The sequence below is a fragment of the Schistosoma mansoni genome (assembly GCF_000237925.1).
Source record: "Schistosoma mansoni, WGS project CABG00000000 data, supercontig 0013, strain Puerto Rico, whole genome shotgun sequence".
In the NCBI taxonomy this organism is placed as follows: domain Eukaryota; kingdom Metazoa; phylum Platyhelminthes; class Trematoda; order Strigeidida; family Schistosomatidae; genus Schistosoma; species Schistosoma mansoni.
The window spans coordinates 1,693,900-1,710,081 of NW_017386025.1; the positions used below are offsets into that span (position 1 = coordinate 1,693,900).

The 16,182-nt window shown below is 35.4% G+C and overlaps 1 protein-coding gene across 1 annotated transcript; it reads left to right on the forward strand.

Moving 5' to 3' along the window:
- Window positions 1–6,277: 6,277 nt before the first annotated feature.
- Window positions 6,278–13,576, forward strand: Smp_167310 (methionyl-tRNA formyltransferase, putative; the record flags this gene model as incomplete). Its single annotated transcript, XM_018790870.1, has 5 exons — window positions 6,278–6,286; window positions 6,992–7,172; window positions 8,738–9,165; window positions 10,959–11,330; window positions 13,014–13,576. 5 exons carry the CDS (start codon window positions 6,278–6,280, stop codon window positions 13,539–13,541), a joined length of 1,518 nt encoding a protein of 505 aa, XP_018645886.1. The 3' UTR covers window positions 13,542–13,576.
- Between the last annotated feature and the right edge of the window lie 2,606 nt (window positions 13,577–16,182).

The window sequence follows — 16,182 nt, forward strand, 5'->3', positions numbered from 1 at the left end:
TTTTCTTTTTTATACTTATATTCATAATTTTTATTTAAGTAATATTAATTAGTTGAATCGATTTTCTAATTTAAAGAGAGTTTTATCATGTACTAAGATCAACTGAAAAACCATTATAAAATACAAGTGACACACAACCAGAAAGCATTTGTCCTTCTGGTACCGTTCTACGTCAAAGACTTTTGGTGGCAACTCGAGGATCAACGATCACTCCCTGTTCTGCCAACGTTTTCGTCCTACAATTGCACGTTTCGCGATCAGTCCCACGAATGAAACCGCTACGTATCGAAAGTGTAAATCCTTTCTAGCGGGGGGCTCCTGTAGTGACCGGCCAGTCTCGATAAGAACACGATTGGAATAATAGAAACAATTATTATTATTGTAACCAATTGTACCAGAGATTGTTTTACTGTATTTGTTTAACTGTATCCGTTTCACTTCTTGTTCCATATACCGCCTGGTTTGGTTCGAGCTTGCTCACGCACTGCTTATTCGCTTGTACTCTTTGGCACGTCTCGGTATTATTTCGATACCACGAGATCGCCAATAAATATACTTGATCTGGACTAGTAAAGCCTTCTGGTTTACGGGCTATCAAGGGAACCAAGTCATATTTGTACGCGTAATCGAATAGTAGTGGTGATCATAGTCCGTCCACGACTCGACATCCACTACAACTATATCAACTTAGCTGAATTATAAGATAACCAAGTATGCCAAAGTAGACAGTGTTAAATCTAGAGCTTAGATAGTTGTTATACCGCGTACTACTAAACTACTTGAACGATCGAACCCGCAACGTCTCAAGAGAGAAGACAGAAGACCAGTATGTAGGAATGTTATTCCCAAACAATGTCACATATAGTACAGAAATCTCATGTTTTTAAACTTTTTGTCTGAAAGTAAATCATCATTTCGCACACCCAATAGGCATATAGGGGGTCCTTCTTATCCATCTAATAGGGAAGCTACACATCGACATTCCAGAATGTTCCTCTAGCGGTGATTGAATGGAATGTCTGGGGCTCTTTCTGGACTTCTTGAGACTTCCTTGAGTTTGCCAACCATCCATCCTTACAGACAGATGTCCTAATAATCGTTTTCTCTGCGCAGAAATGTTATTTAAAGTAGTTAAATATAGATAACTAAGCCTATAAACTCAAAAAAACGAACTGTATGTTAGAAGGACTTACCTGAAAGAATGAAAACAATATTCTCTTCAGAATGAAGACAACACTAATTTATGCATCGAAACATAGTTTACAGAACTGAAAACCTTTCTCCTGCAACGCTGTTTATTAACGGTCTAGTTCAGAAAACAACGATTCCCAAAATAATTCGAAACGGCCGTCTAGTGCTTCCAGGTTTTCTTTGGTGGTCTAGCTTCAATGGACTAATGCTTTCAACTATGAAAAGGCTTTAATCGAGCTTCTTTCGGCTTGTTATATCTACAGCAGTCTGATGTAGTGAATAAAAATTACGGCCACAGATATATTCACAACATATTCTAATCTTTTAATAGAAAGTACACTATAATATGACGAATTGATTGACTACATGAACGTAAACATGACCATTACCCAAATCTGCAATACACTAAGTCTAAATGGCAAGATCCCTCACGTACTTGGAGCTTGGTAAGTTGGTTCATGTACTTCATGTACTGTTAATAGCATCACTTAGTCATTTACCAAAAATGGATGAATGGTTTGTTTACCAAAGACTAGAAGATTGTCCTCACAAGATAAAGAAAATCTAGTGTCAGTGATACTACTATCGCCTTCAATGGATACTTATGAACAGAATGAATGACGGCAAACATTTCCACTAGCAATAAAGACACTATGCAAAGTGTGATACTCCTGAACATCGGGTCACCGGACACTGCCGATACCACTCACTACAAGACACGTCGTTCACGATAGCATACAGTAATCAATATCATTTTCACCTATTGGATTCTTTGCACATACCTCTTGTTGTTTCGTGTGATTCCAGGTACTTGATACTGTCCAGTGTGTGGTGGTCCAGAAATTCGACTGAACTAACTGTAGTCGGTTTGGTAGTTATTTGTGGATTATCTTGTAATTCGAGCAGGTGCCATCATCTCAAAACAGTAAGAAACCTGGGGGTTAGTTGCAATTTGAAAATAATTACGTGAAAATTTGAGTGCTAGGGGAAGAGATTTTCTTGAGAAATGAATCAATAATTCTGTTCAATGGTAATCCAGGCAGTATGAGAAGATCGTTGTGTAAGAATAAAATGGATAACGGAGGTGTTATTGAGTGATAGAAAGTATTTGCTGATATGCCATAATGGTTAGTGGTAAGTTATAAGACATGAATCAGGCACAGCCGATCTTGAAGTGAAATTGTAATCTATAAGTGACTACGTGATTGTTCGACCTCCTAATAAAGCTATACACCAAGAAGGCTGTGATCACTTCTGCAGGGAGAGCATTACGAATTGGGGAAACTCGTAACAGGTAAACGCTGGGGAGTACCTAGGTGTTTGTTCCTTGATGCGCGACTCACCGAGGGTTACCTTAAGAGGAGTGATGATAGTGATGTTCTGGTAATATGCACGCGTTAGGGTGGCTGGACGCATTTAATATGTTGCATCCCACTTTCAGATCACCTCCTATTCTTCGACAGATCAGTGAGAGTAATCCCAAGTGTCGGGGTCTGTCCACGTAAGATTTATGTGTTAGCCCAATAACGCACCTAAATGCCCGTCTTTGTACTTGATCTAAGGATTTATTATTTAAGACAGAGTCTGATGGAGAATCGTGTTAAGTGACCTGTGTTATGATTTGATCAAGGTCGTCACTAATTTGTTATAACCTTACTAACTAAACAAGGACGTAACGCGCGTGAATTATCCAGCAGTAGAAATACGACTTCTCCGACCTCAACACGGTGATAACCAAGGACGTCCAATCAGTATGAGTAACCTCGCGTCCTTATTGTTCCTTAATCTGTCCAGCCCGTCCACTTGAGTCCAGAACACCAACAGCTTCTGTTATGCGAATCTATGCGAATCGTTTATTTCAAGCATACTTTGTTTATATACCAGACAGGCAGACCACATCACACCATAAAATAGAAAATATTATTTGTACAAAATCAAGCCAAATGTGGCTGTGAGCGTGGGAGACGATAATCAATAAACTGAGTATAATTTGGGAACAATAAATCGTATACTAATAATCAATAAGTCAAAATGAAGCTTATAATAAGATGAATATAGACATACATAATCTAGTTACTGAATAGTTAAACAATAGGAATGTACATAGAATAATAGTCCAATAATAGGTCCTGGGAGTTACCCGCACTTATGTCTTCGCTAGGATATAACAACCTGTATTCCTCCGTGAGGGAGTAGCAGGAGCAAGTATGCAAGTAGATAGTCCGGTTGTCCCATGCTATTGGTAGATTAGACGCATAGGATGTGCCTTTCCTTGACCTGTTCACGACTCAATGAAAGGCATCGCTTTCATCTGTGTATTCACCCATTTGTTCATTTAAGCAGTCTTTCCGTTGCCTCCAACGGTACTGGGATTAATGCTGCTGGTCTGTAGCAGAATTCATCTTTCCTATCCCTCCCCTTGAAGATTAAAACAGAGTGCCCTGTTTCCGTTCTCTCGGCAATTAGTGTGAATCTAGTAAATGCCTGGTGGCTCCTGAGCACTGTTTCAGGATTATAACTCAGATGTTGTCGCATCCTAGTAACTAATATTGGAGCATGGAATTTAGTCTGTTCAATAATAGCTTGACAGTTAGTTAAATGCTTCCCATACCTTCAACTAGCACTAGAGGTCATAGGTGTTTCGCGCTTGAGAGTTCATGGTTTATTTGGTGGACGAAGCTAGCATTGAAGGCCATTGCCACCGCTACGTTAGTGAGATCATCGCCATTTGTTAGTTTAAGAGTACAGATACTTTGGTTTGCGGGCTTTCTCCTAATCAAAAATCTGTAGAGATATTCAGGGATAAATTGTGTTTAGGATGCTAGCTGGACCTGGAAAAATCTCTCATCTCTTCTGACTTAGGAATTGCATTTGTTTCTTAGCGCAGAATAAGAGCTACCATCAGACCCCTTCAATGAGTTTTCAGTAAACGTGAGGACGACAAATATGGATTAAAATTAAAAATTATAAGCTTAACAGTTTTGTTTCTTGAACTTCAAATCACAATGACCTTTATAGCGTAAACTCTGACTCGCTCAAGGTCACGGACTTGTGACTGGTTGTCATGTTAAAGGCTTCTATTAGAAAGCAAAATAACAAATAAATTATCTCCATCCTGTTATGGTATATATAGGTGCTGCGTTACATATACTTCCTGTCTTCACTACAATCCTTCTATCTATTAAGTTAGGGCCTCAGCTCATAAGAATGTATGAGGAGATCACAATTTGCTATCCTAAATATGATTATTTCATCCACAAATATAGTCTCATCAAGCGAATGTGTAAATTTCTGCGACGTATCAGGTACCATGTGCAACTTAGTATAACTTTATTCCTCCACTTCGAGAAGTTGTGAAAAATGATATTACTGGTATTTTTGGAGCGTAATCCAAACCAATCGAGGAAGGACTTTAGTTGCACTAAGCTATACTACTTATTTCTTTTCGGATGTTCAAATCTTCTCAAGATCACTTCCCGTATACCATAATAGGGTTATTAACTAATGTGAGAGATTAATATCATGTGCTATGTTTTTGTTTTTCATCACGAATCGACTTCAGATATAATACAAGGGCTATAAACTCCATTTTCCTGACATACTCCTCATCATACCATTATCTTTCTGTTTTTTAATTGGTTGAACGGGTGAAATCCCCGAGGTCGCACAACAGCATAGCTTTATAAAGACTTTAAATAGACTTCTTCACGTACTAAATAACTTTAGAAAAGGTTTCCTCTTTGTTCCTGCAGCGCCTAGCTGGCAGAATTTTGTAACCTTTCAACTAAGTTTTCCCAACATCCACCTATATAATTGTAACTTCTCCAAGAAACGACAATTCGCTTGTTATCTGTATTAGGATGTAGACAAAATACCCTCCGTGTCCACCAATCCGGTTAAGGCGCTAGACATTCGCTTTTCGTCCTCTTAATTTCGTAAACAACGCCCCCGCCGCGAGAAGTCAGTGAGCAGGACTTCCCTGGCAGTGGTCGTATGCACGCGGCCATGTGAGAGCATTTCGAGAGGGAGAATTGACTCTTTCCACCCTCGACCGTACCAGGGCATTAGAGGGCAATTATGCACCATGTGTGATGGCGAATTACATTGTGGAAGAATTAATATGACTACGTAAATTCTCAACTTATCCCACTTGTGGCAAAAGTTATTTACCCATCTGCCTAAAAACGGCAAGAATATTAAATTGTGAATCACTAAGTTTTAAGATTGAATATAAACATCAACACCTATTATTCGACCATAGTTGAGTATACGATATTAGTGTTAGGTGTAGAGTGCTAAGTAAAAATGGTGACATTAATAATTTAATTAGAGGTGATCATAACATGAGATACATATGCCCATCTATGGTCATCTGGTGTAACGGTTATCATATGAGTAGATTGATAAAAGCTAAGAGCATCCAAATAAATACTTGGCATCAGTTCATAAGGTTATAGGATGTTATTCTGAATTACATAGGGAGATTCTAACTTCGTTGTTGGAGTATTCACAAGAATAATCGTGTTATAAGTTCAAGAGCTTTAGTTGACATTCATTAAAATCAGTCTCTGTAATGAAAGTGCACCCATTATTTATCAACCCTTATATCTAGGACATAATATTCTATAGCCTTCATCATTCAGTTTTGTCCATATCTTCTTTATTACTTTTACTGCCACTAAATTTTCAGTTTTCCCTCGTGTTGACACAAAGTATTTCAAAATAGGTAGGTACTTATTTGCGTTAGATTTCCCGTCATTGTTTATTCAAGTATTTCCTACTTGAATTACCAGTGTATTTCGTAGTATTTGAATGAATTTAACTCCAACAATCATACATTTTTCATAACAAATGTGAAACTTAGAAACTAGTAGCCACTTGTCGAAACAAAAGTACACTAATCCTCCAGTTAACGAAACTGCTGTTTAGAGTTATAGTGTTTTGTTTACTATTACTCTTGCTTCTCTCAGCAAAATCTAACGTAAGTATCTAGTAATAAGGTAATTAAGTGCTGCTCATTAACTCTACAAAAGTTTGTACACTAAGTAAACATGTATTAACCATACTACCCTGTTAATAAATTAGTATGGTTAAGGTGAGTTTAAACCTGATCCATTGATTAGGAATCGAGCTTCCAGGTCACTGGCTCATTATTTTACACTTAGTGTTGTAGATATTAAAACAACCCATTATGTCATTGAATAAAAATAAACAGAATTCAGCGAAGAAGATTTTGTTTTCGACAAAATCATTCACTTAAGTTGTACATTCGTATTTATAGTTGTATGGTAAATATATGTCTACAGAAGGATAGAAATAGATATATTATACACTATTTTTAATACTTATAAGAGAATTACCTGTTATGGTGCATAGTCAAGTTACCTTGTGAGTTGATTCTCTGCAAGTGAAGTATGTGCTGAATTCACAACTCATTGACTGAAAATGAAATTCTTATCCTGATGAGTTACAACTCTAAATTTTGTAGACTATAACTTACTACATACAAGGTAACGATTAATAGCTTATACAAATGACAAAGTTGACCTTGTGTCAGTCTGAGAATATTTACAGGGAACATAGAACATAATTATGTAACTAAGACGAAGTCCATCAAGTACGTATTAAAATATGTATGCAAATCTCCTTTCTTCGTGGGTTTTTTCTTCACGACTAGCTTTATAAAGGTTTTTAAACTTACATTTCATATCTTTTTTATTACAGATGACTCACACATTTGCTAAAGGATAGCATGAGTTCGAGTTATTTATTCAAAGTGCCGTTTGCGTGTCCATCACAGTTCCCTATCTTCACACGTTCAATTATCAGCGTGGTGTTTTTTGGGAGCGATTATTATTCATTACCTCATTTACGCGCCTTGGAAGAGCATCAATCTCAGCATAAAGATATTCAATTATTGTTTGTGGTTACTACCTCAGATAAAACTCCTGTGGGATATCATTGTATTCAGAATAAAATAGGTATGTAAAGAGCTTAATTGGTCAAAAAGGACCAATTTTTAAATAAAAAATGACAGTTTAATTCGTGCATAAAATGATAGCTAAAATCAAATTTTCCATAGTGGCATGTTTAATTTGAATAATTTTGTTAAATAACTTTCATTTTGATTCTAAAAAATCATCTACTCTAACTTTCATATGAACTCTTCAACTATACCGTTCAAGCTATGGGATACGATACTACATAAAACATCCATCTGAGTTAAAGCTTTTTCCATGGGTTAAAATGAAACCAATGCCAAACATTTTCATTGGTACAGTTTTAATATACTTTTTTATCATCAAAAATTTCAATTTATGTAACCCATTTACCTGTTACAGGTTTATCTACTAGGCATTAAGCCTCACTTTGTGTGAAGGCCAGTGATTATATTGCATAGCTACCTAAATCGAAGTAGGAGTGTAATTCGAACCTACAATCAAAGTCACCATTCATGAACCTTACGTTCATTAGTGAATGGTTCACCACAAACCTCAAGTTTCATATTAGGTTGCTAGCTGAAGGCAATTGATAGCAATCCATCAGCCTGGTGTTTTCATCAGTTGAAACTTGTTCTTACTGGTGTATCTCCAAACAGATACTCCCCATGGAATATTTCTCTGTGACCCAGTGTCAAAGATTGAAATGTTACCTTCAAGCTAAAACTGTATTCACTGTCATTTGAACATATTAAACAGTAATACCATAAATCTCTGACATTTCTATTCACTATAACTGTTTTTGGCCCACGAAGAGTAATGCAATAAAATTTTATTGGAATAATGACAAAAAAATCAGTAACAATCATAAGCAATGAATATTCATCTACACTGCTAGGATTACCAACTATTTTAATTTCTTCACACAGCTTAAATAATATTACTGAGGTAGAAGTGTATATGATGATTGTTTAGTTTAAATTTAGTTGTTACTACGGATTGATAATCATGATCTAATCCACTTACCATGTACAGATCCATGTGCTCAACTTTAAACTGCATTTAAAGTACGAGAGCTAATGGTTCAGACTTTGGACCTTTAGCCATTAAGTCCCTGGTTTGAACCCTACTCTACCTACTTAGTTTTAGGTGACCGGGTAGTATCATTACCCCTCGTATTTAAAATGCGGTTTGTACTCCAGCAACTGGTGAATGAGTTAATGAAAGTAAAAAAATGATTTATACTACCTGGTTGTCCAAACCAAAGTAAGTAAACTGGGATTCGAAGTTGCAATGCAATGGTCCAAAGTTCAACACCTTAACTATAACCCCACGGATTGACATACACTGCATAATCTGAAGGTCCGGTGTTCAATCCTAGGTAAGGCCTCGAGTTTTCATCACACTAAAGAGTCTCAAATGAAGATAAAACCGATCCTCAATGACCCGTGATGTATATCTGTGGTGAAAACTGGCTTTATTTGGTGTGATTACTTTTTTTAAAGAAAGTTCTGGAAAGGTACATAATGTTACCATTTGTTGAAGGTAATAAATCCACGTCATTGTTTTGTCTTTTTCCGAACCCATTTTCTAATTTCACTGAGAAGATCACGTGATTTGGCCACGCACACTTACGAATAATTCAATAATCATCAATGCTGTTAGTCAACGAATAGATAAACTACAAAGTATAAATTCTTTGGATAAACCAGAGAAATTGTTAGGCGTAATTGTTTCATTTGGTCGATTTCTACCATCATCACTCTTGTCTTTATTCAATCATGGGTGCTTTAATATACATCCATCATTATTACCAAGATGGAAAGGTTCTAACCCATTATTATATACTTTATTAACCAATGATAAAGTTACTGGGATTACTTTATTCCGATTGAATCCGATGCATACAACTTTCGACTCTGGATCTGTTTTGTATCAAAAATCCATTCGTCTACCTTGTAATAAGAATACAATGCTAACACCGAATCAATTAGCTACATATTTAATGCCACATAGCATTAATGCTATGTTTGAGGTAAGACATAGTTGGATTCGGTTTCATACTTTACAACCAAACATTTTAAATAATTATCTTGATATTTATGCTGTTATATTCCAGTCGAGATTATGGATTTTTAAACGTCGCTCTGACTACTTAGGTTCCTCATTTCCAACACAATTTATTTCCGCCTAATTAGTGTCATGAAATTGTATAACATTTTGAATCGTACTAACCTTTATGACTGATTTCAATGTTTTCAAACAACAAACTGAATGGTTCGATTTTGTAGTTTTACGTTGTCTGACTTCAGTTTGGCAAGCGTTAGAAACTACAGAGAATCGGACAGCTGTTTCATTTTGGTATCGGACTCAACAGCGTGCATCCACTGTCCCACCGATGATTGAACCGAAGACCCACTGGCCTCGTAACAAGAATTTAACCGACATGGTTACAGTTAATTTTTCAGTGAAGTCCATACTGTAGTGCATTTTAAAGTCAAAGGATATCCAGGCTTAACAACTAGATAGTTCTAAAAATTGTAAGCAATACGTCACTTAGTAGAGATTTTTAAGAAACTTCATCAGTAGAACAGAAAACACATAAGTTTACCTTTTTGTATTGATGGTGGATAATTAGCAGTTTCTGGAGAGACCACAAAATGTGTGACTTACAGAAATGGTGGATGTTGTAGCTCAGAAGACGAGTTTTGGAACCATCATGTTCTATATGCTAGATAGCTTGGTTATTTACCTTCCTCTCTTTCCGAGAATAAATGTTAGACCTTTATAATTGATTGTTCGCTGGGTGGTGATCAATGTCGTGTATGTCAGGTCCTTCTTAGTGCAGATCGAATCCTATCGACCAAGTTGCAATGTAGCTACTAGTCTAGGTGGCTCGACGTTACGTGCATTATGTTGAGATAAGATGGTGGTTGGATGTAGTCGGCAGGAAACCCTGAACCTAGGTTTCGTACTACTTGGCACTCGTCAGCAAGGTGTACCTGTAATCTTGAGGGAACTGATGGACCTGACACACATGACATTGATCACCACCCAGTGGTTAATCAATCGCAAACACATCTCAGTCCTACAGGAGGTCAATGATGGCCCGGATAGCCCAGTGGTAACGTCTTTGACTGAAGCTGGGTGACACGGGATCGAATCGGTCAGGGAGCATCACTTCCATCAAGATTACAGGTACACCTCGCTGACGAGTGCCAAGTACGCACAAAACCTAGGTCCAGGGTTTCCTGTTGACTACCTCCAACCACCACATTAGATGTTCCTCATCAGAGAATATAGGATCATCAAGGGTTAAGCTTACATTCGAAAGTTCAGTCAAAGAAGAGGTATGTACTCCAAATAAATAAATAAGAATTAAACTAAAAGGCTTGCTACTAATTAGCAAAAAGCGCACGCAGCTGTTTCCAGCAGTAATATTAATGAATAACGAAAATAAATTAAGCATTTTGGAGATTAAACAAGCCTTTCAAAGTAAACATGATTTTAATAACACGTATGAGAGAGGTTAAAAAAAGGGAGGGGGTTATAAAACACTACTACCAATAGAAATTTAAACTAAGACATTGAAGTAAGATCATAAATGAATGAGAAACGTAGCTCATTGCGACAATGCAACTATGCATTTATTGCACACAAGCCATGAAAATTATTGAAAATACTCAAACTATTGACTATTTTCAAATAGTGTACCGTAACAACATACAAAAACCAAGCAAAGAATGATGTCAATGTAAAGCATTTATCGCACCATGGGTCATCTATCCTAGTATCATCATCATGATATTTATATTATTGGTTTTATAGGTCATTTTATATCCTAACTTACCACATTTAGTCGGTGTTGATCAATCAGTGATTTCAGCGAAATTTCAACTTCCAATATCGTATGCTCGTAAACCTCAACCCTATATGGGTTTAATCAATTGGCAGGAACAATCAGCCGAAGATATAATTCGATATTGGCATGCATTTCAAGGCACTTGTGTAAATTTATATACGGAGCTTTGTTTATTGAACACTGTACAAGAAGAAAAGGAGAATAATTCTTTAGTTGCAAATTTTCGTCTATCCGAATGTCCATTGTTGGTACCACATATTGGTCGTGCTTCTAACAATAACAATGGCCAGAATAATGCTGAAGTTGCCGATATATACTGTCCAAACTATGGGTCCAAAGTTCGTGGTATTATATTATTTATTTTTAAATTCATTTCAATTGCGAACTGGCGTTATTTGGAGAAGACTGTTGAAAACCAGGAAACACTAACACAGTTGTTTCCTTCTAGCTTGAAACTACTCAACAGTGTGCACTCACTACCTCACCAATCAAATTGAAGCTAGCACCTCCAAATCTTGCAGCAGAGTGAATGAGTAATATGCGTGACATTCAACCAATTGGTCTCAGATTAGAAACCCCTAAAAGCCTACTTCGTTTTAGATATTCAGTTAGGACCAGATCTGTACTTGGTAAATAATTAAGGTATATCAATTTAATAAAGTAAATTAGGTCACTATATTTACATGTAGATCAATAAATATCACGATACGGTATCCAATAAACCATATTTCCAAATTCAATCAATTTCCAAGCTATTATGATTATTCTTAGGTGATGGGTAGTCTTGATGATATAACGGATGAATGAAAATAGTTTTTGTGTGCCAAGTTGTACTGCTATTATACGATAATGTGACTGGAAATCAACATTATATTCCCACTAGACTGGATACTCGATCTACTGATATGATATACACAGACTGGATCACGTTATACCAGACAAAATATTTACGACCAAATATTTAGAATCAGAGGATAGGCTAGGCAATACTTTACTTAGCACAATTACAAGCAGTTTACACCCAGTGAATCCAAAGTATAGATCAATGATAAAAAGGAAATTCGATATTAAATAGTTAATAAGTTTTGTCTGTCTTTTCATGCTCTGTGGCCAATTAAATCTTACTTCCAATAGCCACACTTTAATTGACATGAAAATACATAAATGTAATATATTACTTAAAAATTTCTATAATGACAGACTGATATAAATTGTGTTTGATTAATTTCTTTAAAAAAACAAACAATATGCTAATTATTACTTAATTTGTATACCAGTAGTTTAGTTGATAATTCCTTTGATTTCCAACCAGTCAACCATAGTTAAGTCTCTAAGCTAATGTATACAAACTTGTACTTGAACTCTAAACTACTAATAAAGTTCCCCTTAAGGTTATAACTAAAAATATCACTCAGACGAATTGTCCATCTACCCTCTTTTAAACCAGTCCACTTGAATATATAATTCTTATTATTTTACTGTTCATAAAGGATTTTAAAACTCAATAATTAATATGTATCATATAACTATCAGTTAGCATCAACCATATAATATTATTAAGAATCAAGAAGTTGTGAATAATGGTTCCGTCTTTGTTTGCAACAGTCTTCAACAGTGCCCATGTACGATTTGTTAGACAATCAAATTTTTAAGTTTTATGACAACTATAATACATGTTATTTTGTAATTTACATGACGGGCTGACTGTAGATAGATAACCTCTGCAAACCAGAAGTCAGTGGACAGTTATTTTGTCCTAAGATTAGAACTTATCAATAGTCCTCATCCATGATCACCACAACGATCGAATCCAAGACCTTCAGACTACTGATTTAATATCCAGTTCACTTCTAACTTTAGTTAACTCTCAACATTGTGTGAACAACAGCTTTCTATCACATTGATGGCTAATAAATAGCCTTACTCCTGATATGGTTGAACTCTACTGATCACAGTTGGTAATATAAAGGATATCTAATTTAAATAAGCTTTTTTATTGTTACTTATGTTATTTTTCATAGATTATGGACTATCTCAACGAAGCTTCAATTCTTCTGCATCAACCATATCCATCGTCATTACCACCTGGAAGTATTGTATATTTACGTTCACAAAAAGATAAGAAACATCATTTAATACCATACGCTTTCATTGCTTGTAAGCCAAATAATTCTTCACCTATTATAAAACAGAATAATTCTGTATCATGGTTAGCTGTTAAAAGTTTTTTAGTGAAGTGGCCTAATTCATCAACGAACAGTCGACATTTAACAGCTATTGATTTATATAATGGTTATTTTTTAAAATATATTCATTTGCTACCATCGGCATCATCGACACTGAAAGTATCTGTAGTAAATGAAGAGCGAAATTCTCGACAATTTGGTGTACGTTATTTTGGTGAGTTTTGGTCTAACTCTTCGTCTACATCATCGATACTAAGTGGTAATAATAATGATAATACCTTGATAAAACCTTGGAATGAACTAACACCGACTATCCTACCTTCTGATTTACAATCATCATCTGATATGTCAATCGTTGTATAAAATGTACATAGTTGATAGTTAAAATAAATATTTTTAATAATAAAAACAATCTATTTTATTCTTTTCTATTGGCTAAAAAACATTTTTTTTATTCATCGAAAGTTAGACTTGATTAATATACATAGAAAAGTTAATAATCTCTTATCTATTAAAATGAGCTCGAGTGAGAAGTGTGGTTAAATGCAGGATATTAGGTTAAGATGGCCTTTCGGTTAGTGAGGTTGTGAATCTTTATCGACCGAGATAGCTGCATATGTCCAACTACCATCTACCTTAACTCTTAATGCTTGCTGACTTGGAAGCACGCTGACAGGAAGACATAGTGTCAGTTCATGAAGTTAATTAGCATTCGTCTGAACCCTGTTAATCGGTGCACACTACTTGTTTGTGATCCATCGGATTAACGTAAGCAATGGCTGCTTACGTTGAATGACATCTCAATCGTTTGCAATGACGCAGACTCATTCACTATTTTCTTTTCCCCTTGATATTCATTTTTAAAATGGTCTCATACATTTATTCTGTAGAGTCACTCTTCTAAAATTAAATTGTCTTAATATTTTCTACTATTATTGGTACTCTTACTACTCCTATTCCTCTGATGCTTATCTTGATAATTTCATCTCACTATGCTTATGTAGTGTGTTAAGCTAAACCAATACGTGTATGTACCAGGTTTTACCTTGCTTATGACTAACATTAAAAGTAAATCCAGCTGGAAAATCAGATTTGGAGTAAACAGCTCTGAACTTATTTGAAATTAGGTTTTACAAGGTTTGTATAATTAATGGTTAGTACTGCTTGTAAACAAAAAAAGTAACTTTTAATTTTCCAGTTCACATTATGATTTGATTCTAGCCTAGACAACCATTAAAAACCATGAAACCTTGGTTATATGTTTCATCTTATAGTACGGAGCTTATCAACAGTGCACAACCGGTGACCTGGCTAGACGTAGAGCCAAAAACCTTCAACACTCACAATAATCATGCTACTCTTCAGGGCTATTAAATTGACTTACAACAGTTGCTTTTAGTCAACTCGCTAGACGTCTCAGTATCGTGATATAAACAAAAAATGGGACGATATCCACAAAATTTTTATAACTTTATTTGTTCAATATACATATTTAAAACTCCGTCAAATTTTGATATTCGAAAGACGAATTCCACATTGATATAAAGATACAAATGAATTACTACTTATATTCTTATAGTTTAGTTACTTAGTAACTGAGTTACTTTTTTTCGTCTTCCGTTTATTGTAAGCTTTCGTTAAACCCACTAACTCTTATCATACTACTTATTGTTCCTAATTTACACCCAATCAATTTTTTACAGCTTGCCCTATTCTCTACGTATAATTGTTATTTCTTAATTTATAGTATGATGTGGTCCAGTATACTTGTATGTAAACTCACATCTGCTTGAAATATATAATAGAAGCTGCGCGTTAATTTCTATTTAGACTTAAGGGCGGCGATAGAGAAAGATTAACAGGAGCTTGGTTTGAGTCATCTCAAGATTAGTAGTGCATATCAGATGTGTAATTGGTCTAGGATACTAGGCTATAAAAGAAATAGTAGACGCGAAAATAGCAAAAGAATTGGAATCGGAATTCTGATTGGTGACTTTAGCATGTGATATCGATTAGCGTCTCAAATCATAACAACTATGAAACACACTGTTTGTGTATGATGATTAGTAATACATTGTACCCGATTCCTTGAATCAAATTAGTTAGTATTAAGATTTGAACCAATGATCACCTGGTGATTGGAAACCGATAGTTTTGAATCATAGACTACTACTGTACAATTAGAAATAAATTAGTTACAAGTAAAATGATTTCCTGATTACAACCAACATAAAAGACTTATAACATTAACAATAATTGATCTTAAACGAAACTTTTGGATGATATGGTTCTTATTACCTTTCTTTCCAATTACTTGTAATGCTTTCTCTATCAAAATGAAAAGTACTAGTGACGTAACTAAGAATCAGTTGTTCACATTGATTATTAAAAATATCAACTATGAATTAAACAACCCTATCTCCACGAAACCGATTCGTTAATGCTACAGTCGTGTGCTCAATATTGATTTTACTTCAAGATAAGTGTCTAAAGTCCTGGTGGGAATCATAAGCGTAAAGCGGTAGCCTAGTGGTTAAGATGTCCGACCTCCGGTCAGTATGTCCGTCTCCGCTACTTCAGTTCTGGCAACTGAGCGGAATCACTAACCTTCATAATTAAAGCATGGGTCATGCCCAAGTACCTGGTGAATAAGTTTGTTCAATTACTTAAAGTGAAATATAATGCAAAAGCTTGTAGGAAGGCCATCCTAGCAGTAAAGATACCCATCGATTTCATAGGAATGTTGGACAACAGAATACGAGGTTACACAACCAGTTTATGACCAAAGTTGATTTCAACTTCCACCAATGTATCTTAATCTATGGTTAGACTAGAGGACACTAGTGAGATAACCTTAAGAATGAATAATATTGAGTGTGTACCAGGTGTACATTAAAAGTCTTGTAGAAATAATGGTCATAGATTAGATCAGGTTATATTTAAAAGGTGTTATTCTATAATACAATAATAAAACTACTATCTGAATAACTATAGTTATCTTTAA